The 26626-nt window shown below is 45.2% G+C and overlaps 3 protein-coding genes across 15 annotated transcripts in view; 2 read left to right on the plus strand and 1 right to left on the minus strand.

Moving 5' to 3' along the window:
- Positions 1-1350, plus strand: part of LOC131101992 (uncharacterized) — a 22037-nt gene extending 20687 nt beyond the window's left edge. For 10 of the 12 annotated variants that reach the window (XM_058047430.1, XM_058047431.1, XM_058047433.1 and 7 more), the window contains one exon: positions 954-1350. In XM_058047430.1, coding sequence (XP_057903413.1) covers positions 954-1048 — 95 coding nt within the window. In that variant the 3' untranslated portion in view covers positions 1049-1350. The remainder of the gene's footprint in view (positions 1-953) is intronic. The other 2 variants (XM_058047432.1, XM_058047437.1) reach the window with 1 other exon arrangement.
- On the minus strand, positions 1302-14901 carry LOC131101983 (heat shock factor protein-like). 2 transcript variants are annotated; one of them, XM_058047419.1, is made up of 15 exons: positions 14697-14901; positions 14427-14598; positions 11374-11596; positions 10598-10706; positions 10314-10450; positions 10125-10249; positions 9885-9960; positions 7234-7295; positions 6961-7158; positions 6394-6572; positions 6198-6321; positions 3610-3715; positions 3481-3534; positions 3365-3413; positions 1302-1756 (listed from the first exon to the last, which is right to left on the minus strand). In XM_058047419.1, the coding sequence occupies exons 3-15, from the start codon at positions 11527-11529 to the stop codon at positions 1608-1610; spliced, it is 1524 nt and encodes a 507-aa protein (XP_057903402.1). In that variant the 5' UTR covers positions 11530-11596; positions 14427-14598; positions 14697-14901; the 3' UTR covers positions 1302-1607. The 2 variants fall into 2 exon arrangements, with proteins under 2 accessions (XP_057903402.1, XP_057903401.1); XM_058047418.1 differs by lacking the exons at positions 14427-14598; positions 14697-14901 and having other exon boundaries at positions 11374-11755.
- A 5138-nt stretch (positions 14902-20039) lies between these two features.
- On the plus strand, positions 20040-26082 carry LOC131101978 (ribosome biogenesis protein bop1-like). Its single transcript, XM_058047414.1, has 16 exons — positions 20040-20236; positions 21959-22087; positions 22153-22221; positions 22924-23078; positions 23144-23261; positions 23350-23451; positions 23528-23740; positions 23804-23965; positions 24025-24105; positions 24173-24242; positions 24307-24439; positions 24513-24696; positions 24768-25059; positions 25476-25560; positions 25638-25745; positions 25879-26082. Exons 1-16 carry the CDS (start codon positions 20123-20125, stop codon positions 26030-26032), a joined length of 2169 nt encoding a protein of 722 aa, XP_057903397.1. The 5' UTR covers positions 20040-20122; the 3' UTR covers positions 26033-26082.
- The last annotated feature ends 544 nt before the right edge of the window (positions 26083-26626 follow it).

A 26626-nucleotide genomic window follows, 5' to 3' on the forward strand; every position in this document is an offset into this window, starting at 1 on the left:
ATCCGCCAAACATTTGCTGGAGCCAGAAGCAGCGTGGTCTCGCCAGGAAAGGTGCATTCATGTCAGACATGCTGTGCGTCCACAGAGGTGGAGAGTACTCACTGTCTCGCAAAAAACGTCCGGCTTCTGAGCTCCACAGCACCAGCGGTGATTCTGACAAAGTCTGACACTGAGTGCTCGTCCTCGGGCAGGTCCGGTTGGAGGCAGCGCCCAATATCTTAAGCTAGGAGAACAAGTTTGAATATTACGTGCGGACTACCCCAGGGGTCAATACTGGGACCAAAACTGTTCAACTTATACATCAATGACATCTGCAAAGTTAAGAAAGACTTAAAGCTGGTATTATTTGCGGTTGATACCACTGCTTTTTGTTCCAGAGCGAGCACAGACAATCATTAGAAAGGTCAGAGAAGAAATGGTCATATTAAAAAGATGGGTTGATAATAATAGATTGTCCTTATACCTAAGTAAAACTAAAATCATGCTGTTTGGTAGCAGCAGAAAGGACCAGCAAAAACAAAAAGACAGTGCAGACATTGAAAGGGTGAAGGAAAATACATTTCTGGGGATCACAATAGATAAAAATATGAGCTGGAAGCCTCATATTACAAATATACAACATAAGGTGGCAAGAAATATTTCAATATTGAACATAGCAAAATTTGTTCTCAATCAGAAATCCCAAAGTTACTTTACCACGTTGGGGGGAGGGATACGTGTCTGTCATATCTCAACCGACACAGACAGCCTAACACTGGCTTCCCCGGTCTTCCTTGTGCTCATCCAATCACCAGTCAGAAGTCAGCCTTGATGCATTCATGGCCTCACACAAAGTTGGATTTGACCCCCAATCGAGAAAGCTTTCTATGCATGCTAATGGTGTGTAGCGGCTCTCAGTGGAGGTGCTGACAGTTTGTTCTTTGCGTCCTCCTGGTTCTGCTTGCTCTCCGCAGGTTCCGTCACTGAACAGTACAACCCATGGAGTCAGGGTCCTGAAGGTGAGGTGCCAACGGGCTTGACAAGCAGTCAGTGTGTGCTTGTAGCGTGAGGTGAGCCAAAGAGCAGACAGTATGAATGCTGGTGTCTTTTGTGTTTTTGCTGACAGCTTCAGAAAACCTGGAGCTGGAGGATACCTGCTGACTTCCACATCAAACCTCAAGTTCGGTTCTTACGCTACCAGTTTGAGTGCACAGAACAATCAGCACGCTCCGTCCAATCCCAGCCGTACCGCTAGCTTTTATTTTGAAATATTTAAGATGGCTATCAGTGCTTGTGATCTGTAGAAACAATTTTAGAAGCAGTTCAACCCGCAAAATGTCTTTTAATGATTTGACAATAAATGTGTCTATTTTGAACATCAACTGCTATGGAGACATATTTGTCGATAACAGCTTGTGTATTTTTATAAGCCAACAAATGATTGGATGCAGTAAACACTAAAATACAGCCACAACAATACCTCAGCTGGCTATCCAGTTTGCAAAAATATTCCGTCTTCTTACACGTGTATGAAAAGCAATGTCTGCATAGGGAAAATGTCACCTTTGACCTGCTGATCAGTAACAGCAAGAGTCTCATCCCTCCTTGCTGATGTCAGAGGTCAGAGTTCAATTTGCTGTTTGGTCATCAGTGGGCGTGTCAGGATTGAGGAAAGGCTGCGCCTCCAACTCCAGTAACGACGGCAAGTCGGCCCCGCCCTCGCCTGCATCGACGGCTTCAGAAATCTGCACAGGCGTGTACTGCACCAGCTGCTTCCCTAGACCAATCACAGAGCAACAATGTCATCATGTACACCACTTTACATGTCTCTTAGTCCTGTGGCTCTTCTACACTACACTACGCACAGTACACTGCACTACCGACACAATACTACATACACTACACTACTTATACTACCTACAGTACACTGCACTATGTACACTATACCACCTACACTGCACTACCAACACTACACTTCACTACTTACACTACACTATCTACACTACACTAATTACACCACCTGCAGTACACTACACTACCTACATTACACTACATTACCTACAGCACACTATGCTACCCACAGTACATTACACTACACTACACTACTTACATTACAGCACACTAACCTATCAACACTACCTACACTACACTAATTACACTACGCTACCAACAGTACATTGCCCTGCCTACACTACCTACAGTACACTACACTACTTACATGACTACAGTATACTACACTACATAGAGCACACTATACTACACTAGTGTAGTGTACTACCTGCAGTACACTACACTACCTACAGTACACTGCACTGCCTACACTACAATACTTACACTACACTACTTACACTGCACTACCTACACTATACTACCTACAGTACACTGCACTACCTACACTATACTACCTACAGTACACTGCACTACCTACACTATACTACCTACAGTACACTACACTACCTACACGACCTACATTACACAACGCTACCAACAGTACACCACGCTACCCACAGCACACTACACTACATTCACTACTTACACGACCAATATTACACTACATTACCGACAGCACACTATGCTACCCACAGTACATTACACTACCTACAGCACACTACACTACCTACGCTACCTACACGGCCTACAATACACTACTACTTACACAAGCAAAATTACACTACACTACCTACAGCACACTATGCTACCCACAGTACACTACACTACCTACACAGCCTACAGCACACTACACTACCTACAGCACAATACACTACTACTTACACGACCAACATTACACTACACTACCTACAGCACACTACACTACCTACACGGCCTACAGTACACTACACTACCTACACTTTTTTTTAAACTGTACATTTTTTAATCATTTTCTTCAAATATTATGTCATTGTCAAGTGTCTGTGGTGTAAAGACTGGCAGAGCAATGTAATATTGGTCCGTGTGGCACATGTGGCTGATTGCCTTGTTCCTCCATTAGACTTTGTGATGCATGTGAGAGGTCGTGGTCACAGTCATCGAGAAGTTTTTTAAAGGATCAAAAAACATGTATTATATGGTAATTAAATATGCTGTACACAGTGTCATTTTGTAACATTCTTGGTTAGTGGTGTGCTGCAAAATTTTCCAATGTAAAAAATGTGCCATGGCTGAGAAAAGGTTGAAAAACACTGGGGTAGAGTAGGTGTGGTATAGTAGGTATACCAGGTAGGGTAGAGTAGGTGTGGTATAGTAGGTATACCAGGTAGGGTAGAGTAGGTGTGGTATAGTAGGTACACCAGGTAGGGTAGAGTAGGTGTAGTATAGTAGGTACAGTAGAGTATGTAGGTCTGGTGTATAGTAGAGTATAATTTGTTGTGTGTGTGAGTGCTGCTACCTGTGGTGTTGCTTTGATGGGCTCCTTTGGAGGTGTCGTCACATAGAAGCTATGAAGGTAGGATCTTTATGTTAGAAAGAGCATCAACACACAACACACTGGCTCAAGCTACTCACACTGTCCAGGCTGTTGATGTCAAAGTCTCCTGGGGACCACGAGGGGTACATCAACTGAACACAAAGATTTTGGCAAGTTCATGTGTGTTGTCATCTCACACGCACACTCACACACACACACACACACACCTCCATGAGCGGAGAAGTATCAAAGGTGAAGGTTTGGTTGTTCAGGATGTTCTGCAGGTTTTCTAGACTGTTGTCAATGGTTTCCACGTGATCCGACAATTCAGACCTGAAAACCCCACCCAAGCACGCGCACACGCATACGCGCACACACACACACACACACACACACACACACACACAGAGTGTATGATGAAAGTGCAAGAATGTACATGTTGCACTGTTGGATGTTCGGTAGAAAATGCGAAGACAAACATGGAAGTGAATGAAGAGAAGCATGAGAGTGACATAGGCTGTTCATCAAAAGTTGAAAAACAACCTGCACTACAGCTTGACCCATTACTATATATTCACCAGCATTGCTAAGCCATGTATCAACGTTTTGGGATGATTCTGTGTAGCTGGCCCCTGCCCCTCACAGACCAGCGAAGTGTAGCACTCCATGTCTCTCTCATTCAGCTGCAGCACAGAATAGCACAATAGGACACCTTGGAAGCTGTGGCTTTGCAAAACAATATCCAGTTTAGTGCCACACTGTCAGGGACCATCAAGGACATTCTACTTTTCTTCACTCTACTTTTATACAGCGTATTACAGTTACATTTTAACCTGGTGTAAGTTGCAGCTCTCCCACTTACCCAGATTCCACCATACACACAAACTTCACTTCATACTTCCATGCAGGATCTACTTCATGTCCTCAGTCCAATCTTTTATAGATACATTGGAACCTATTGTGCTGAAGTCCCCTGCACCTGCTGCTACTAGCACGTGCTACAATGCAGTCAGTGTTTCAAACGGCATGTATTGAGTTGTGAACTGCTACAGAGCAGCTACGCACCATACTGTAACTAGAGCCAGACCGATATGGGATTTCTGGGGCCAATGCCGATACAAATATTTGGGAGTGAGAAAGAACAATTTCCGATATATGGGCTGATAGGCCAACATATGAAATAAGACCATTAATATACTCAGGATATAATACTGTACATACATGAACATAATTCCAAAATAATACCAATATTTGAAAAAAATACAAGAAGCAAAAGACAAATTAAAATCTGGAACGTATTATTTATCATTAGTAACACTGTCAATGTAAGGACTGTATACACACTGATACATTTGAAAATGCAAATGGTAAACACACTAACGAAGAAGTGTGTGCAAGAAGAGTGAGTCCTGAAAGAAGTTAGGGATGGCTTTGAATGCACACTGGGACGTCACAGTGAGCCAGAGATCCTTATATGGGCATGGGCAAAGGTTCAAGCTGTTAGTTGTACAAGATGAGCGTGACCAATCACAGTACAGTATATATCCTTTCTATATCATATATCAGCTTTTTCCAACCACTAATATCAGTATGGGTATCAGCCCCAAAAATGGAAGAATAATGTTGCCCATACCAATATATTGGAGGCTGGAAAAAGCTGATATATGTTAGAGACAGGATATACACTGTACATGAAGATAAATTATTCTAATATCCAAAAGAGGATTGAACACAAAGAAGCAGAAGACTACTGCATGAAAATGAGTAGTCTCATTAGTAAGGAGTCACCATGCATGTGCCGTAAGCAGAAAGAGAACCGAGAACGGAGAGTAGGGACTTTGAATGTACTAGTATTATAAATGAACTATGACAGGACAAGGTAGAGAGTTGGTTGACATGATGCAGAGGAGGAAGGTACTGTGTGTCCAGGAGACCAGGTGGAAAGGTAGCAAGGCTCGATGTTTAGGAGCAGGGTTCAACTGGCTCTATCATGGTGGAGATGGGAAGAGGAATGGAGTACAAGGAGTTGGTTAAGAATGTCCTGGAGGTAAAAAGAGTGTCAGATAGGGTGATGAGTCTGAAGATAGAAATTGAAGGTGTGTTGTTCAACGTTGTTAGTGGGTAGGAGATGCTAGAAGAGTGGAGGTTAGCCCTGGAATGGAGAGGAATGAAGATTAGCCACACCGAGACGGAGTATATGTGTGTGAATGAGAGGGACCCAAATGGAAGAGTGAGGTTACAGGGAGAAGAGATACAGAAGGGGAGAATTTTAAGGAGACCAGCCATGTTGTTTGGTCTAGAGACAGTGCCGCTGAGGAAAAGACAGGAAGCAGAACTGGAGGTAGCAGAGATGAGGATGCTGAGGTTCTCATTGGGAGTGACCAGGATGGATAGGATCAGGAAGGAGTACATCAGAGGGACATAACATGTTAGAGGCCTTGGAGATAAAGTCAGAGAGGCCAGACTGAGATGGTTGGGACATGTCCAGAGGAGAGATAGTGAATATATTGGTAGAAGGATGCTGCCAGGTAGGAGGCATAGAGGAAGACCAAAGAGGAGGTTTTTGGAGGTAGTGAAGGAGGACATGACAGAGACAGATGCAGAAGACAGGGAAGACAGGAGATCGGTTTGCTGTGGCGACCCCTGAAGGGAAAAGCCCAAAGAGAAAGAAGATGGTCCTGGGTCTTGACCAAGCATTGACATTGTTTTGGGTCTACAATGGAGTTTCAGGTTGCCTTTGCCATCAGAGATGATGACAGTGGAAATAAACTCATAACTCATCACATAAGATATTTCTTCAGTTATGGAGACTTACTTGTCAATACAGACAACCGTCTGACACTTGTGAGCCAAGTCTGGGTTGGAGGCGGGTGTTTGGCCATTTGGAACTGGTGGGAGGGGCCCGGTGTGGGGGGTGCTCATCAGAACCACAGGAGCAGCTGAAGGCATCGAGGTGAAAGAGAACGGCAAAGGATTATGAAGAAGCAGAGCGTGTAGGCTTGATGACTTACCTGGCGCCAGGTTGGCCATTACGGTGTTCTGGGAAGACTGCGTGTCATTTTCTTGCAGAATGGAGTTGATGAAGGCGGTGGGAGAAAGAGGCGTGTCTACAGACGTACCCACATCCTCCAGGACAGGACTGTCCACCATGTCAGGAATGACAGGCTCCTCCTCCTTGATGTTAGTCTTTCTGCAGGTGTGAGATAAACCAATGGCTTGAGTTGGGTTGACATTTTAGCCTTGAGCATGCTTTTGCCTTAAAGTTCTAGTAGTACAGTACAGGATTGGTGTGTGTGTGTGTGTGTGTGGGCCTGGAGAAGTCTTGGTGCTTTTCAATGCTGTTAGCACTGACAGACAACAAGGGATCCACATGCTGTTTAAGATACTGAACTTTTGACACTAGCTAGGAGTAGCAGGTGTAGGAAGCAGCTATAAAAGGCAGCACTTTGATTGGCTGAGAGCTTGCCATGGCAATTGCGTACAGAGAGAGCAAGGAAACCTCCCAGCGTAATTTAGGTGGAAATGTGTGGCGAGTAGCTAATATTCCATTGCAGTGTGGTCCCCAAAAGCATCCTCACCCAGCTTCCATCCAGTCACTGACCACCTCTTCTGATGCGGGCGTGGCCAGCTCTGTGACGTCAGAGATGATGGGTCCAGAGGTCAAAGAGGATTCCGCTGAGTAGGTGCTGGCTGCAGACAGCAAGTGCTCCAGTGAAAGGGGTCGGCTGTATTTGGGCATGGAGTGGGTGCTGCTGGCATCATTGAGCATCAGTGGGCTGCAGACGGAAGAGTTGTTTCTTAAGACTACAATCATACACAATAATACAAATATACATTCAAGCTCAACTTGCAGTTTTCGCTTGACTCCCATGATCCGATTGGACTGGACCAGCGATACCAGGAACTGAATCAACTTGAAAGAGAAAAATTCTCGTTATGACATTGTTGTGGAAAAAAGACCTACCCTAACTGAGGTAGCATCAGGTAGCTTGATGGATAAAACAACTCAGCAGTAAGATGCACACTCCTTTCACCATTGCCACTCGTCGTATTTGAAGCCGCTATGTTGTGTGGAAAATGACTTGTTTGGTTGCGTCGTTCGTGCCATGAACGCCATTGTGATCATGGATTTTTCCTCATGGACTTGTCATTTATTATTGCCTGGCTGAGTAACTAGTCGTGTCATTGGCTTAGGTTTTTGTTGTAGTCCTAAACACAAGCACCACTTACACTATGTACTATGTCCATTTAAGACTATAGTATATAAACATAACCACCACTTACACTATGTATTATGTCCATTTAAGACATAAAACATTCCATTAGCGCCATCATTCAGTGCTGAGTGAATGTGGTGATATTGTATGAGCAGCATCTTGTAGGTAATGGAACATCCTGATACTCTAGTTACTCTGGAGTAACAGTAACACATTAACACGCCTAGCAAGTACACGTTTCCCCTTGCTGATTATCTACCAACACATCTACATTACACGGAGGAGGAGGCTGCTATGCGTAGCATAAGTAGCGTACTGATGGAATGTCAAGTACTGTCACATTCCCTGTGGCGCTTCCGCTGCCCCTTTCATTTCATACTGGTCAATGTACCTCTCATTTCATTGATTTCATCCAAGTATCTCAAGGACCATTCTGTTTGTCACACAATGACAGAATGGTATACATTCTTGCAATGATGACATAGTGGTGTATACTGGTATAAATGATAATTTCAAAAGGGAAAAAGCAGACTTTACTACATGTTGAAATGAAGATAAACACGGTGATGGAGCTAACGGGGTTAACTTGGTTTAGCATGCTAGTGACTCAGGCTGGATGAGCACCTTTACCATGCCCAATGACCCTGTGCAGGTCCTCAGTGAAAAAAGACCAAAAGCATGTCTATTCTTGCACCCAGCTCGTCTTACATTCTCAAAACACACTGAACACACTTCCAGCGTTCAAAATAAGAGCACTGTTTGCCCCATGCTGTCTAACTGTGTAAACAAATAAGGGAACATATGTCCATAGACAGTTGGAATAGCATGGGTGTCTACATTTTCCTTAATGCCAAGCACAGGCATGACTCTGCTGAGGATTCAGTAGCAATGCCATCCCATTAGAAAGGTTAGCAGGTTAGCATACATCCATTTAGTAGCAATGTGTGCCATCCTATTAGAAAGGTTAGCATACTATGTACTTTGGGTCGAGCAGAGGTGGAGCAAGAGATCATCATATGCAAATTGAATAAAGCAACGCTGACAGCAAAAGGTTGGAACACCACAAATGTGAAGTCACTTGGACAGGAAATGTACCTGTTGTATAGTTACCAATGAATCAATACATGTGCTGTACAATTGGACACTCGTCTGTTTAATTATACTGGTTAAGCTTTGTATCTATTTATACAAGACTCCAATCAATTCAATGACATCCTCATATCCTGATACATCCCAAGTAGGCTTGGCTGTTATGGACGTATGACCATATAAAAGCAGATGGTGTTTCAATAGAGGAGAGTCTTGTATAAAAATGTCCAAAGCTTAATCCATATGATGAAATAGACTAGTTTGGTGTTTATTGCTACGGGTGTGGCTAACCTACTAAATGTATGTATGCTAACCTTTCTAATAGGATGGCACACATTGCTACTAAATGGATGTATGCTAACCTGCTAACCTTTCTAATGGGATGGCATTGCTACTGAACCCTCAGCAGAGTCATGCCTGTGCTTGGCATTAAGGAAAATGTAGACATCCGTGCTATTCCAACTGCTTATGGACATATGTTAATCAGTCATTTCAAGGGTGGTCACGGGCCATGGTAAGACGCTCCTTACATGCCAGTGGCGAGGATACACTCATCTGGCCCGAGTCACACACACAACCACACTAGCATGCTAAACTAAGCTAACCCCGCTAGCTTACTCCATAAGAGGAGGTTCTACCAACCTTGGTGTGTTTATCACCATTTCAAGCTGTTAGTGTTTGTTGTGCTCCATCGTGTAAATACTTCCCCACATGAACGTTCCTTCTGGCCATGATGACAGCATCTCATCGATCTTGTGTATCAATAAAGTCCAACTGGGTTTGATTATACTGATCGTTGATGCTGGAAGACGCTATACCGGTTTGCCAGTATATTAACACCCTAATGCCAAAACACTCCCTAAAGTCCACATGGCCCAACCAGATTAAAAAAAGCATTGGTTTTGGAGCACTGACTAAGACAGTTCCAACAGTCAGGATTGGCAGTGGTATGAGATGATATGTAGGAGATCATCACATGCAGATGAATGCCATCAAGAGGCTCCACCAAAGACCCTGTGCGTGCTGGTGTGTCTCAGGAGAGGAGTTACAGCAGAAGAAGGTGCAGTTCTTACAATGCTGATCAAACAAGGATACTTTTCTCATGGTACAAGCTCCAGCTTCCATGGAATACACAAAGAAGCATTCAGAGCAAGGCGGCTTTTCTGTCAGCCAGTGTTTTCTGTCAGCCAGTGTACCTTGTTGACCACTTTCTGCTGCTGCGCGTGTTTCTGTCTCAGACACGCCATTTCCCTCCATAGAGCCTCGTTTTCACTGAAACACACACACACACAGCTTCTGTTCAGTGCTGCTTCCAACACACGCCATTGGGAGACCTTCCAGGCCTTGAAGACCTGCAAGGCCGGTCCTGTTTGTGAGCAGACATTCTTTCACTTGCATGGAATTGTCAGGCTGAGAGAGTGTGAAGGAGTTCTTACTGCTTCATGGCGATGATTCTGGAGTCAATGGTCTCCTGCTTTCCCTTCATCATTTGTACGTCATTCAGGATCTTACTGACCTCATTTGCTGAGATCTTCACCTCCTCTTGCCGCACAGCAGATACCTGCAAAGGCAGTGTCGTCATGGAGATCAGTGTGTGCTGCATGCTTTAAAGTGCTCCTATTTACATTGGTGACTTTGCGTTTGATGTTCTCCAGTAAATGTTCTTGTCCTCTGATGAAGAATGGATGCTGGAACTCTGTGTCATCTTTCTCTGGTTTCAACAGACCGCCTTGCTCGATGTGCACCACCTTCCGGAAGCCATCTTCAGGAAATTCAAACAAGCAGTCAGTTGACAAGAACAGTTGTGGTGGACAGGAAGTAGCATGCTTGCATGTAAATGTGATAGGCTGCAGCCAGTGGCAAGTATTGTTAAAAGGACATTGTCATCCATCAGTAAAGTCATACTCACACATATTGAGCTGTCGGATGAAACTGGCCATGTTGTTGTGTTTGAAGAACTGTGGGAGAACCTCCTTAGAGAACCGACCCTGATCGTATACATGGAAACTGGTTCCCGTCTGACACAAGATCAAAAAAGAAAGCCTTTTACAAACTTCTGATATCCGTACAGTCTCATTTTCTCAGCTCCATCGCTTGGACATCTCTCCTTCTCTCTTGCACTTGGACTACACACCAGCTTCCATCGCTCTACAGCCATATATCATCATACCACTGCTATCCAATCACCTCCAGCAGCTTTCATCCCTCACACAACATAACATGTTCTTCAAATACTAGCTGATGGAATACCATACAATACTATATACTGTAATACTAAGATAAAATTATCATAAAAAACTATCTACTGTCATACCAAGCTAACATTGTCAGTGCTAAGATAACATGTTAATAAAATACTATGTACTGTCATACCAAGCTAACATTGCCAGGGCTAAGATAACATGCTAATAAAATACTATGTACTGTCATACCAAGTTGACATTGTCAGTGCTAAGATAACGTGCTAATAAAATACTATGTACTGTCATACCAAGCTAACATTGTCAGTGCTAAGATAACATGCTAATAAAGTACTACATATTAGGGTAATACTAATGTTGTCGATGCCAAGCTAAAGAATAACATGCTCAGTACGAGGATAACATGTTAAGCTAACACTAGCATATTTGCATACAATAGTATTACTAGAAATGCAATATTATATGCTGAGAATTGAGCTCGTACCGGGCTCCAACAGATGAGGGGGTCAGTTTCAGGGTCTTCCAACAAAGTCCACAGTTTAGCGAGGAAGGCCGGAACGTTGCTGACGTTGCTGGTAGCCAGCAGCGAACCTTCAACTGCACCCTTTGCGTATTCCATCAGCTGGGCCGAACCAAACATACACCGGAGGTTCGGGCGGCACAAATAAAAAGTGATGCTGGCGGCTTCCTGGCGTTGCTTCTCCTATCTGTCATATGAAGGACTAAAACGTTGAAACATTCACCAAGATCAAAATCTCTCGTAGAAAATTCAAATAGCCCAACAAATCCAAACAACCAACTGCGTAGCACAAATGGAGTCGCGTGGTGATGCCGTCACCAGCAATGCGCCGTCGCGTGAAGACGTACTGAAATAAAAATGTCAGGTTCAGTAAGTCTTTCCAAATGATTTGTTGTTGTCGTTTGCGCACTCATTCTTTTCTGTGCTGTGATCACAACCACATGTAAACATTTGAATTTTTGGAATAAATTGCACGTCTTCAGGTCGGATTTGTCGTTGTTCGCAAGTGTTGTTTCAAGAAAGTTTCAGCTGTGACGTAACTTCCAAGCTACGGCTGTGCTTGATTCAGGATCTGCATCCTACTCCAGTAGCCTACCCGGTCTACGAAAGCCAGACGTTCGGAGGCTCCTCCTCCAATTGCGAACCAGCCTGGTGAATTCAGATGGTCTAGCCCAGGGGTCCCCAGCCACCGAGCCGGGGACCGGTACCGGCCCCGTGGCGCATTTGCTACCGGGCCTCACAGAAATAATAAAGAAATTATTATTATTATTATTATTATTAAGACCGCATTCTGGCCAAATTAACTTTGGCCTGTGCCCCTTGACACACCAATATCCCTGTCTACTCTCTACAGATATAATAATACAACTGGATTGGATGTCGGCATAAAAATCCTTTGGCGCTAGCAGTACATCTTGTTTTTTTATATCTATGTGCGCTTGTCCTTGATAATAACAAAGGAACAACACATTTGTTCCTGCAAATAATTAGCCCCCACACTAGCGAAGAGGACTGAAAAACAGACGTCTTTGGACAGCTTTCTTACGGGGAAAAAGGCGCCTGACGAGCCAGAAGATGAGCTTACAATCTCGAAGAAAACAAAATCTTCTTTTAACAGACAATAGCAAGAATCCTAACTAAAATATGGGTGACTCTCAGGCGCCAAGTCCAAAGCAATGAAGCCTTCAAAGCTGCTCCGGCACTTAGAGACTAAGCACCCTGGAATAAAAGATAAGCCTTTGGAAAAAAAAGAGCGAGTACGAAGGACAGAAACAATTACTGAGGGCCACCATATCAACAAATGCGAATGCACTGAGAGCATCGTACCTCGTGGCGAACCACGTTGCTAAAGCCAAGAAACCTTTCACGATTGGAGAAGAACTTATTTTGCCTGCGACCGAGGATATTTGCCATGAAATTTTAGGAGAGGCTGCTGTTCAAAAGGTTGCATGGGTGCCTCTTTCTGCCAGCACCGTCACAAAGCGCATTGATGGTATAGCGGCCGACATAGAGGAGCAATTGCTGGAGAGAATTAAAAAGTCACCATGGTAGGCGATTCAGGTGGATGAGAGTACTGATCTTGACAACAAGGCAACAGTGCTTACTTATGTGTGATATATTTATCAGGAGGACGTGCATGAGTGCGCATGTTATGTGCACTGTTGTTACCAACAAACACAACGGCTGCAGAAATATTCAAGTCCCTGAATGATTATTGATCGGCAAAACTGAGCTGGTCATTCTGTGTCGTGTGTGCACGGACGGAGTTGCTCCTGTGACAGGACAGCTGTCTGGTTTCACCACTCGGATTAAGGAGGTTGCACCTGAATGTGACGCCCCACATTGTGTTATTCACCGAGAAATGCTGGCCAGTCGAAAAATGTCAGCTGAGCTTCACAACGTATTGAATGATGTTGTTAAAGTTATTAACCTCATCAAAGCTGTTCCAGCAGCTTTGTGAGGAGATGGATGCTACGCACAAAGGACTTCTTTTGTACACAGAAGTAAGATGGCTATCCGTAGGGAGATCATTGGCCAGAGTGTTTGAGTTACGAGAGTCGCTGCAGAGATTTCTCTCCGAATAGAACCCTCCACTGGCAGCTCATTTCAGCGACAAGGATTGGGTCATCAAACTCGCTAACCCGTGCGACATATTTAATTTGCTCAATGAACTCAATTTGTCACTTCAAGGGAAATGGCAACTGTGTTTAAGTTGGCAGATGAAATAGCTGAATTTAAAGCCAAATTGGAATTGTGGGATTGGCGAGTGAACGGAGGGATATTTGACATGTTTCAGACATTCGCAGGGATTTGGAAAGACACATCACCTGAACGTGCGTTCTCTTAGCTGGTTCACAAACGCCTGTCTACACTTTAACAAGAGTTTGAGCGCTACTTCCCAATCACTAACGACACACAAATTGCAAAGGAGTGGATTTGTGACCTGTTTGTGAATAAACCGAGTGATTCGAGCATGTCTGTGCAACAGGAGCTTGTAGAAATCGCAAATGACAGCGGCCTGCTCCTGACATTTGGATTTGAGGCAGGGGTCAAGTCCAGCAAGGAATCTCCTAAATGTTTCTTCCTCTCTGGGAAGGCCTCATCCACTAGCTTCCCTATATCAGCCGCATACACATCCAGACTTTGCCCCGGGGCCCAGCGTCACGCAGCTAGGTTAGCTCTGAAATTGTCCAGGAAATGTCTCGGCTGAAAGGCTTCTTGCAACTTCGCCTGTACGGCAGGATAATGCCTGGACAATGAAGGAATGAAGGGACTTATATTTTATCCTTTGTTACAATAATGAATAGTTTACTTGTTTAGCCGTTATCTAAACTTAAAAGGTTAACAGTTACACCCACATAGTGCTTTGCGTGATTTGCAGCAGCTTAATACACCCACACATTTGAGTCACCATGGCATAGACACATCAGGAGCACACAAGCATCAAACCTCTAGACACCTGGGGTGAAGGACACGCCACAGATAGGCCGGCACCACCAGCGCCGGGCTCTACTCACCTTACTGCCCCTTCACGGATTGGTCCACATCTGCCTGCCATGGAAGGGCGCTGTCTTCACCCATTGGCCGCCAGCAACCGCTGCAACTGCAACTCACAACTAAAACCGGGCAGGGACGTTTAGCTGTGCTCTTTTTGTCTGGCTCTGTATTAAGACCAATCTCTCGATAGGCCTACAGGGAAAGACATTAAGCCCGGAGCTCCGTTGCATTAGGTTTGTCTGTCAGGAATAAATCTCTTGAATACTTAAATACTTAAATCTCTTGCATACTCATGTATGCAATGTGGACAGTGTGGACTCATGTGGTCATCCTTCCTCCAACTCGACACCCACTGGACGATGTCACAGGCAGTCTCGAGAGCTTTAAGGTTTGACCCCAGGATGCAGAGAGCAGGACCAAATGCAGGTAAAAATATTTATTTTTTGCAAAAATTGCAGCAGCAGGAAAGAAGCAACTAAGGAAGCAAACGGACAAACTATAATGACCCCACACAGGGAGAAGCACACACCTGAACTAAATACACGGGACAAATTAGGGACAGGTGTGGGTGGCTATGGCAACGAAGGCAGACGAGGCAAAACAGGAAGTCCAATACAAAATAAGAGTGTCCAAAACGGAAACCAAAGCCCAGACAGGGAACACAAACAAACGTCACATGGGAACCCACACAGGGCGTGACAGACGAGGCCTAAAGTGAAGGTGGCCAATTCCTACAACAGCAGCAGGTAAACGTCCCACAGCTGGAAAGCAGCTTTGGATAGTCTTGTAGGGAGGTTACAGGCTAGTTCATCATCGTAATCGCTGCCAGTACCGGCCACTATCGCCCTCACGGCGACTTCATATTGGCCAGCAGGACAAACTTTCGCCATCAGCTCCAGTGAAGAGCAGCAGCAGTTCAATTTTCCCATTACTGGAGAAGGGCCTCTCCCAGTGAGAGGATGTGTAATCGAGCGGGTCTTCCTCGCGCTTCCACATCCTTCTGGTCTCACTACAGGTCTCTTGGTCCCTCGCGAACAAGTCCTCGCCACACTTTAGCAGTTACGCTAATCGCAAGTTAGCAGGGTCAGAGTCACGGTAGATAGGGACAGACAGAGAGACAAGAGGTTTTGTGCCAGAGTACACTACATTGATAATACACTATAGATTACAGCAGCAAAAGTACAAAATACAACCAGTATACAGTGCAAGTGTTCAGGAAATTGCAGCGGAAGCATGACCTTAAATATACGATCAAAGCTTGCACCTGATAAGTAAAGCACATGCTAATTATAATAATGGTATTGCACCTTAAATAACAACAGACTATGATATGATATGATATGATATGGTAGTAGAAGTTGACATTATAAAAATAGGTTATGTGATTGAAAATAGTCAAGCTTATATGAACATAAGCAAAGCCTATTAATTGTACACCATATAGGCAGATGCACATCCACATAGTGCATCATGGTGAGATGTAATATCAGAAGTTATGCTTAAGTTATGTTTCCTGCAGAAGGGGGAGGGGTTATACAGTCCAATGGCCACAGGTAGGAAAGACCTCCTGTGGCGTTCTGTGGTGCACCTCAGTGGTCTCAGTCTCCGACTGAAGGTGTTCTGGTAGGACTCCAGGGTGGCGTGCAGGGGGTGAGAGCTTCCTCAGCATCCTCCTCTCTGACACCTCCACCAACTACTCCAGCTCCACTCCCAGGACCGAGCCAACTCTCCTGATGAGCCTGTTGAGTGAGTCTCTTAGTGTCGGCTGCCTTCAGCCTGCTGCCACAGCTTACTGCAGCGTAGAAAATGCCGCTGGCCACCATGGAGTGATAAAACATCTGCAGCATGGTTCTGCAGACATTGAAGGACCTGAGATGGTGGTATCGAGATATAGAGACACGGTAATGAAAGCTGTTTGTGACCAAACATAAAAAGGGTTCTGGTCAGGCTTTGAGTAAATGTTTCCATTTGGATATTGGTGGCTGGAAGTGACATTGCTGACGAGTTGTTGAAAGTTGAGTTCACTCTTAAGATCTGAAACACACCATGTTGTTCTTCATCCAGTCATCATAATATAATGATCTGTTTCTGGGTAAGATGAATCTGGTATTCCAGATTGGAATCCTGTGAGGTGAAAAGTTGTATGTGTGTACCATCTTCCAATACGATAAGATCTGCTCCCAAAAGTTAGATAAAGTGACAGGGAGCTTCTGAATATGAAAATCACATCCCAGCAGGAATTCCAATTTTCCTCATTCACTAAACAACTTTTTGGGGATGCAAAACCAAAAGGAATCACAATTTTTTATCTACCAATTCACCCAATTCAATTTCAGGTAGCGTTTAAAAAGTCCTCCATCTTTATATTCTTTAGCCATATTGCCCTTTCTGATGTCATGGGTTTTCATTCATTCATTCATTCATTTTCTACTGTGCCCTGGACTGGTGGCCAGCCAATCCGAGGGCGCATATAAACAAACAACCATTCCCACCCACATTCATACCTATGGACAATTTGGAGTGGCCAATTAACCTAGCATGTTTTTGGAATGGGGGAGGAAAGCGGAGTACCCAGAGAAACATGCAAACTCCACACAGAGATGGCTGAGGGTGGAATTGAACTCTGGTCTCCTAGCTGTGAGGTCGGCGCGCTAACCACTCGAATTGCCAAGTAAGTAAATAAATACTATTGATCTCTTTGCTAGTTGGGAGTAAAGTTGGTCTTTGGATAAAGTCGTTCCTAAATATTTCAGCTCTGACTTCCCAGGTGCATGTTGAAAATGTCTTTGTTACATTCATGGATTGGGAACAATTCATATTTCTTAAGATTTAAACGAAGTCCATATACATCAGAGAATTTGTGACTCTCTTTAATTGCAGTTGGAATTTTATTCTTCACAAGAACAACAAGAATATATTTTTTACAAATACATTTCATTAATTAATAAATTAATATAAAATTAATAAATTAATTGTTTACAAGATCAGAAAAGTGTAAAATGCTGACAACTATGGTGGACAAAGCATCATTAAAACACCATGTATCGATAAAAGTTGGCAGGTCATTTGACAGTTTATAAAAACCAAACTCGAGCCTCAGTCTGCATCGGACGCTGCAGCGCCAGACTGAGGCTGCGTCCTGACCCGCACGCTCCTCAACCTTGTTCCTGCGCGACACATAAATAGCCAGCTTTGCTGTGCCCGAAACAAAGTTGAACAGCTGCCATTTTCTCTGTGCTTTCTTTTGGTACCCTGCACCGTAAATGAACACATTCTCAGAAAAGGTGACATTAAATAGATTAAAAACCTGAGATAAAAGAGTGAGGAAACCTGTGAGTCTTTCACACACGCTAAAAAAGTGAAAAACCGTCTCAGGGTGGCCACAGAACGGGCAGGTGTTTGACACAGCGGAGCTAAAAGTGCACACAACAGCGTTGCAGGCGATGGCGCCGTGCAAAATCCTCCATTGGAGGTGAGCAGTTCGTTTGGGGATCGGGGGTTTGTACAGGACTCTCCAGCATTGAGCCGCTCCGTCTCCACCCAGCCTGCTGATCCACACGGATGGCGTCCTGTCGCTCAGTGCTCTCCTGCAGATCACTCTCACACAGTCATGGTACAGTGTTTTTGTCACCTGTGCGGAGGTCTAGTTCCCGGGCCTTCTTCAGCAGCGGGCCAGAAGCGTCGCCGAGCTGAGGAATTAACTGCAGATCCGGAAAGGGGTCCTCTAAGTCGGGTTCAGTCCCTCTTTGGTATCTGGCCAGGAGAAGCTTCTCTGCAGCGGTCAGCTTCCTCCTCCACAACTCCAGAGCTCTCTGAATTGCCCTGGTGGACCGGATCCCCAGCAACAACCCCAGCGCCCCCGGCATTTGTCATGTCCTGTCAGGCCCGGCTGCGTTGATCACCTGCTTCAGCAGGAGAGTCCTGGAGCGAAGCAGCGCTGCCTCCATGCCTGGCATGGCCTCGGGGGACATGTTCAGTCTGGCACCATAAAAGAACGGCTCGTTTAGAAGCCAAAACAGAGAGGAAGGGCTTTTGCCTGACCTTTCCTTAAAAAAGGCCCATGACTTGAACACTTTGGAATCGAGTAGAAACAGAGTCCAGTCCCAGGTTACTCACATGTCTGAACATGCAGCTGGCCACTTCTCTCCACACCAGATCCGCCAGACCTGTTAAAAACCTTTGAATAAACTGTAAACTGAAGGTTGCGGTTCTGCTGGCCAAGTGGATGAGGCCCTGCCCCCCCTCCTCTCTCGACAGTGATAAGACCCACTGCAGTGCACCCAGTGTATAGCCAACTATCTCCCCCACGGCCAGCGCTACTTCCTCCACGCTGCACAGGGAGCCAGCTCCCACTTCGACGACGTGCTTCCGCACCATCCATTGTGGCTTATGTATTATTCAACAAGCTAGAGTTAGTGTTTATGTCTTATGTATTATTCAACAAGCTAGGGTTAGTGTTTATGTCTTACGCATTATTCAACAAGCTAGGGTTAGTGTTTATGTCTTACGTATTATTCAACAAACTAGGGTTAGTGTTTATGTCTTACGTATTAGTCAACAAGCTAGGTTTAGTGTTTATGTCTTATGTATTATTCAGCAAGTTAGGGTTAGTGTTTATGTCTTATGTATTATTCAACAAGCTAGAGTTAGTGTTTATGTCTTACATATTATTCAATAAGCTGAGGTGAAGCAGAAATACATATGGAAATCAATTGTAGAAGAGAAGAAGAGATGAAAAGTATACTTTTCATTTCTTCATATACTATAAGAATGAAATGAAGAAAAAAGTGTCTCGATAAGTGGTATAGAGAACCAAAAGTAGAAAGAGATGGAGTAGTAAAGCAGTAAAGGAAAGTAGCAGAAATGGGAAAGAAAAATATATTATGGCACGGACATCCAAGCAGCTCCCTAAAATAGGGTAGGATATGTAGATGGGAAAACACAGGACAGGTCTGTGGGAATATTGTCATAAAATAGGGAATGTAGAGCATATATTCATTCTTTGTAGTTAATATAAACATGAAAGACAAAAAAGAAAACAAAGTAGTAGATTGACAGTTGAGGATATTCTGGGGCTAGAGTCCAATCATGTAGGCTTTAGGGAAATACAAAGTTCTTCAGGAAAACAGCTTTAGATGAAGGGATTTGCTTTTGCAATTGTTAGCATGAATATTATATCATTGTGATTTGAATTTATTTTGGATTATTGGAGTGGTTAGCTCTCAGGCCTCACAGCTAGGAGACCCGAGTTCAATCCCACCCTCGGTCATCTCTGTGTGGAGTTTGCATGTTCTCTCTGTGCATGTGTGGGTTTTCTCCGGGTACTCCAGTTTCCTCCCACATTCCAAAAACATGCTAGGTTAATTGGTGACTCCAAATTGTCCATAGGTATGAATGTGAGTGTGAATTGTTGTTTGTCTATATGTGCCCTGTGATTGGCTGGCGACCAATCCAGGGTGTACCCTGCATCTCGCCCAAAGACAGCTGGGATAGGCTCCAGCACCCCCTCGTAAGCGGTAGAAAATGAATGAATGAATGAATGAATGTTGACTTTGGTGTTTTTTAGGGTCTTCAGCCACACGCCTTACCAGAAGATGGCGGTAATGCACACCACAATTGCTTGCCAACCGCCAATAAACGACAGAAGAAGGAGGAGGAGAAGAAGAAGAAACCCACGAAGAAGAAACAACAGCACCTCTTCCACGAGTGGCGTGAAATGGAGGACACGCGGAAAAGTGCAGACTCTGGCGAGATGAACGCAGTTCCCGAAAGGACCCAAAAGAAGAAGAAGGAGAAAAGGAAGCGGGACGTCGAGCAAGAGGGAGATGGGGTAATGTGGACTAGCTCAGACACAGTCGTCCTAGTCGAGCCTACCGGTGGTCTCAAACGTTGGCAAATAATCCAGCAATGTTCCAACAATTTGGAATGTGTCAAATCAAGACTGGGATGAATTGTATCTGATTTAAATTCATACCTCCTTCACTTCTCTAGTCGAAAAACTAAATGAGTTAGAACAGATTTTATTCGGAAAAACGTGCCTTTGGTCCCCGTTGCTTGGATACCCACGGACTAGCCTACTACACAGTTTATCTCAAATGTCAGCAGTAGCCATTTACCTGTTTAGATCAGGTCCAGGGAAGAAAATGAGGGTGTGATATTTGTCATGTAGTATGTGCCTGGCACTCAGCACAGCTAGCTAGCCATCATCCATCACAGCAATGTATACAATCAGCATATTTCACCAATCTATTGTTACCATCATATCTGCGTCATCCATATTGAACAATACATCAACAACAATGCATTCATTTGTTGTCTTCTCACATTATTCACTGTAAACCTGAATGGATAGCAGCTTTATCCACCTCTGCTGGGCCCTCCAGCCACATCCGCTGCCTTCTGAAGCACATGCAGCCGACCCCCTCTTTAGTGACTGGAGAGGAGATTAAAAAATCACTGTGATATCAGTGTGCGCCTGTTTCAAGCACGGCTCAAACGTCATCCATAGCCCGAGGCAGCCCCACCCGCAAGGAAAGTTCCACCTGCACTAAAAGTGCTACGTAGTGTCTGCATGCTCCCATCCGTACTGAGGCGGTACTCATCCCCAAATGTTGCCCACACTTGCTAGTACAGCGGGTGGACACCTGACAAAAAAAACAAAAAAAGGAATTGGGTACTGTATAGGATACTAATACACTATCGTCTCTAAGTACCATTCAAAGGTGATGGTGGCAAATACGTGTTTAGGAGACTTCAATCAATATGGATCACTTGGATATGATGGTAACTGGTGGAATATGCTGATTGTATACATTGCTGTGCTAGCTAGCTATGTGCTTAGTGTGAGGCATAAACATGACAAATTTCACACCTTTTCATCTGAAGATGTAAATGGCTACTCTTGACTTTTCAGAGAGATGTTCACAGCCTAAGTACTGTTACTTTAGTACGGTTATTTTAGGGCTATGTGTAGGCTATCTGACCAAATACAGCAGCAACGGGTCTTGAGTCAGAAGTGGTGTGAATGAAGCAATGACACACTGGTGATTTTCAATGAGATTAGTATTGCAGACTTTGGGGGGGAGGGTGAGCGGAACAAAATGGCAGACAAAGACGACAATTTAACAAATGGATCACAGCAGTCTAGTTCAAGTAGCTGGGTGTAAAAGTTCAACATGCAACGTGTCTTTCTCCACAGAGTTGACAAATCTTGGATCACAGCTTTTGTCTTGATTCATTGTCGAAACAAACGCAACTAACTTCTTTAATACTTGGCTAGAGAAGAGAATGAGCCATTACATTCAAGTTCCCGCCATGCTTTACCAGCTCCAATGAACCTTGTCCTGCTTTTTCGGCATGTTGCAGATATTGTCTTACACAAGGACAATGACTTTGGAAGGCTTCAGTCGAGCTACAACCATACGCCACCTTGCTTTCTTCATGAAAATGTCACTCAGAATGTAAACAAGCCGCCACATGTGGGCCACCTAGTGGATGCAGTGTGAATGGCAGCTGCCACTTCCGGGTGCTATTGTGTACTGTCATGTCCTAGATGTTCAGCATCAACGAGAAGCTGTCTGACAGAGGAGACTCGGACAGCGAGGACAGCGTCTACTCCGGCCTCCAGGATTCAGGGAGCGACAGTGATGATGATGATGATGATGATGATGATGAAGCACAGGTAGGATTCATCAGTCACCGTTATCCTGGAGAACCTTTCTGGCATCTTACGATTTCCACTTGCAGGATGACAACTTGAAGGATGGAGACAGTGGACGAACAGAGGAATATGACCACGACTCATCAGATGAAGAAGTCAGTCCATTTTTATTTGGACATGGTTGAATACTTACCTACTTTATTCATGTTACTGGTGGCAAATAGTATTAATAACCTGGATGATATCTCCGTCTGTGTTACTGTTCATAATCATTTCATAGAATGGATCGCCATATAACATGATGGGTTCTTATATTTTTTGGTTTCAAAGTAAATCCGAGTTGATTACAGTCATTCTTTAAAGTCCTTAAGTGAGACTTGCACATGTTTTTGTGCCTTCTGAAGATGATGGAGGCAGCTGGGAATGCACGCCTTAAAAGCCATCTTGTGAGCTGCATACGAAGCACATTGGCTTTATTATCAACATTGGTACGCCCAAGAAACATGTTCCTGGCGTAGTGGCACCTGGCCACACCACAGCAGCTAGATACTAGCCGGCTAGCGACTAGCTTGGGCACACACTGGCCAAAGGTAACGCTACCTTTGGTTTTGGAGGCTAGTTCCTTTCTATGTTGCTATGTGAAATCGATGCACCCAGGAAGGAAGTACTAAGATATTCCAAGTACGACGTGTTATCATCAATGCGCCTGTTAGTACATGCTCATTGCATGGATGGAAAAGCTTCTTGGAGCTTCTGACCTGTTTTTATATCTTTTGAACACAAACACATACGTATTGTGGATGATGGCTACTTATGAGTAGCAGATCACCCTAACTTGCTGTTGCTGGTTCCTACAGGATATCAGGAACACAGTGGGGAACATTCCCATGGAGTGGTACAAAGACTTCCCTCACATTGGCTACGATTTAGACGGGAAGAAGATTTACAAGCCAATCAGGAACAAGGACGAGCTAGATGAGTTCTTGGAGAAGATGGACAACCCGGACTACTGGTGAGGTGTTAATGTTGGACTTTGAAGGCGGCGTGAAAGCATGCTGACGTGAAGCTGATGTGCAGGAGAACCGTCACTGACAAGCAGACCGGAAGTGACATCATCCTGTCAGATGAGCAGGTGGAGCTGGTGAAGCGGCTGCAGCGAGGACAGTTTGGAGATGTCAGCTTTGATGAGTACCAGGTGAGGCGTCCTCTGCTGTGGCTGCGGCCCCGACTGGAAGTGTAGTAGTTGTCAAGTGTTGAAGCTAAGATGCGCTGGTGCTCCTCAGCCTTGGGTGGATTTCTTCACTAAAGACGTGATGCTTCATCCCGTGACCAACAGACCAGCAGACAAACGCAGCTTCATCCCGTCACTCATTGAGAAGGAGAAAGTAAGGTTCCTCCTCCTCCTGCTCCTCCACCATCTGTATCTTTGGCTGTCGTGTGACTCCATCTGTCTGCTACCAGGTCTCCAAACTAGTCCATGCCATCAAGATGGGCTGGATCAAGCCTCGCCAGGGGAAGGATGACAGCAGAGGCCACTACTATGACCTCTGGGGCAATGAAGACTCTTCTCTCCTGGCCCGACACAGAATGCACCTCCCTGCCCCTAAAACCCCTCTGCCTGGCCACCAGGAGTCCTACAACCCTCCACCAGAGTACCTGTTCACCGATGAAGAGGTATGTCACCCGGGTGTGGTTAGCTGCCAGGTCACATGATCATCATCCTCTCCTTCCCTGCAGCAATCTCTGTGGGAGCAGCAGGATCCCTCAGACAGGAAGTTGCCCTTTGTTCCCAGAAAGTTCTCCAGCCTCCGTCAGGTGCCAGCCTTTCCTCGTTTCATCCATGAGAGATTTGAGCGTTGCCTGGACCTTTACCTGTGCCCTCGCCAGAGGAAGATGAGGGTAAGACATCTTCATCACCTTAAAACAACACGCTTGCTTACGCCATCGTTACTCTGCAGGTCAACGTCAATCCAGAAGATCTGATTCCAAAGCTTCCTAAACCCAAGGACCTCCAGCCCTTCCCTACCACTCAGTCCCTGGTACACACAGACAGACACACAGACACACAGACACACATTACAGTCACATGTTTATGTACTTGTTCAGGTTTATGAAGGTCACAGCAGTTTGGTTCGTTCCATCAGTGTTTCTCCATCAGGACAGTGGCTGGCTTCAGGTAATGTGGGAGTGTGGCTTAGGTGTAGTGCAGGGGCCCAAAGTGAGCCGAATTTGTCTTTCAGGGAGTGATGACGGTTCTGTCCGGTTCTGGGAGGTCAGTTCGTCTCGCTGTGTCAAGGTGGTCCAGGTGGGCAGAGCAGTGAAGACCGTGTGCTGGAATCCCAACCCGTCTGTGTGTCTGCTGGCTGTCGCCCTGTAAGCAAGCACCATGCGCTCGTCTTTCACATCCACCCGTCTTTTATCTACTCAGCCCATCTCTGACCTGCAGGGAATCGCTGGTGTTCATCCTGTCTCCCTCCTTAGCGGACAGAGAGGTGGTCTCGGCCTCGGAACGTCTCCTTGCCGGTCAGCAGGAGGCGGTTCCTACAGATGTAGCGGGGCCTGTTACCTGGGTGCACTCGGAAAAGGAGGAGCATAACCACGGCATCCGCCTCAAGATCCAACATCCCAAAGTGTGAAGCTGATCCTATTAAGTGCTGACGTATGAAATTCCTTCCAGAGTCATCACTCTTGCATTCTCCAGCCTGTCCAGCAGGTGGTGTGGCACACCAAGGGTGACTACCTAGCGGCCGTGATGCCGGACCACTCCAGCCATCAGCAGGTGTTTATCCACCAGCTCAGCAGAAGACGGAGCCAGAACCCCTTCAGACGCAACAAAGGCCTGGTTCAGTGCGTATCATTCCACCCCATCCGGCCGTACTTCTTTGTGGCAACCCAGCGCTCCATCCGCATCTACAATCTGGTCAAGCAAGAGATGAGCAAGAAACTCCAGGCCAACTCCAAGTGGATCTCCAGCATGGCTGTCCATCCTGGAGGTGAGATTATTTACTCATTTGCATATATGCTGTAAGACCTCCTGCAGGAAAGGAGCAGAAGCTAGTAGGAGAGAAAACACCTTCCAAATAAACGTCACTCTTAGTTCATCTCAATCTGGCCACAAGAAAGTTCTCTCTCACACGTTGGCAAAGCCAGGCATGTTGAAGGATTTACTTACATGTACATGATTCATTGAGGCGGGGGCGGAATGCCTACCCCCCACGTGCTTTTACTTTAATGTCCTCAAATAACAGAAAACAGCAGGAAGGTCTCATGTTGGACAAACGTTATCATTGCTTAGCTGCGGTTTGCTTCCAGATCCTTCAGTTACTTTTGATGGACAAGTGACAGATGAAGAGAACATCATGGAACAGCTGGGGCTGGATTTCTATCTCACCTGTGTGTTTCCTCACAGGTGATCATGTGATCTGTGCAAGTTACGACTGCCGACTGAGCTGGTTTGACCTGGACCTCTCAACCAAACCCTATAAGATGCTACGGTACGCAACCACAAGACTTCTCAGTCTTACAGACTTCTCAGGAAGTACTGATTGTTGCTGTCACTTCCTGTCTGCAGACATCACAAGAAGGCAGTGAGGAGCGTGGCGTACCACAGACTTTACCCGCTATTTGCCTCAGCATCTGACGATGGCTCAGTGATCGTCTGCCATGGAACCGTATACAAGTAATTCAACACGCACACACACGCACACACACGCACACACACGCACACACACGCACACACACGCACACACACGCACACACACGCACACACATGCACACACGCGCACACTCTAAATCCTCCTGTCATCTCTCAGTGACCTGCTGCAGAATCCCCTCATTGTTCCAGTCAAGGTTCTGAAAGGTCATGTGATCACTCATGACCTTGGTGTTCTAGATGTGACCTTTCACCCCACACAACCTTGGATCTTCTCGTCTGGCGCTGATGCCACCATCCGACTGTTCACATAGCAGCCTGTCAATCATGGATGACTTTTTCTAATAAACAAAATGAATACAGATAGACCTGTTGTCCATGGTACCACAGATACGCACCACAGCACTCAAATCTTACCTTTAGGCATCAGCAGACATGAAGTGAAAGAACAAGGCTAGGAATTATGTGTAGTGGTCTTGGAGAGGAATCAATGTGTGGCCAATACACAGCCTACTTTTCTACACGGTTTGTCCTCGGTCGGGTCACGGCTGTGCTGGCTCTATCCTGAAGAAGATGGACGCTGAACATGTCCGATGCACAGCATCTCCAGTCAGAGGAGCCGTTCCCATTCAAGGTGGGTCTTCAAGCTTTTCTTTTCATTTGACTTGTCTTCGATGACGTTTTTACTGTGTGTTCCAAAAGACTTTCACTGCATGCTTTCACAGGCTCTTTGTGTGAGATAGTGTGGTGGTCACCAGGTAAAGCGCATGTACAGTACAAACACCATGCGTGTTTCTCAGCAACCTGGACTATACTGCTCATACATGCAAATGCCACACAGGTGGTTGAAATGTTGCTAAATATTAGCCCAAACTTGCCTGTCAACAGCAATAGGGGAGGAAACTATA

Source organism: Doryrhamphus excisus, chromosome 14, assembly GCF_030265055.1.
Source record: "Doryrhamphus excisus isolate RoL2022-K1 chromosome 14, RoL_Dexc_1.0, whole genome shotgun sequence".
NCBI lineage: Eukaryota > Metazoa > Chordata > Actinopteri > Syngnathiformes > Syngnathidae > Doryrhamphus > Doryrhamphus excisus.

Excerpts from the sequence above, each read along its gene's own strand:
- LOC131101983 (XM_058047419.1), bottom strand. The coding sequence starts at position 11,529 with ATGTTTGGTTCGGCCCAGCTGATGGAATACGCAAAGGGTGCAGTTGAA. Across the intron at positions 6,573-6,960 it reads AGTGACTGGATGGAAGCTGG|AAAGACTAACATCAAGGAGG; the intron begins GTGAGGATGCTT and ends TCACACCTGCAG. Across the intron at positions 6,322-6,393 it reads AATGGCCAACCTGGCGCCAG|CTGCTCCTGTGGTTCTGATG; the intron begins GTAAGTCATCAA and ends CGATGCCTTCAG.
- LOC131101978 (XM_058047414.1), top strand. The coding sequence starts at position 20,123 with ATGGAGGACACGCGGAAAAGTGCAGACTCTGGCGAGATGAACGCAGTT. Across the intron at positions 22,222-22,923 it reads ACGACTCATCAGATGAAGAA|GATATCAGGAACACAGTGGG; the intron begins GTCAGTCCATTT and ends TGGTTCCTACAG. Across the intron at positions 24,243-24,306 it reads AGGACAGTGGCTGGCTTCAG|GGAGTGATGACGGTTCTGTC; the intron begins GTAATGTGGGAG and ends TTTGTCTTTCAG.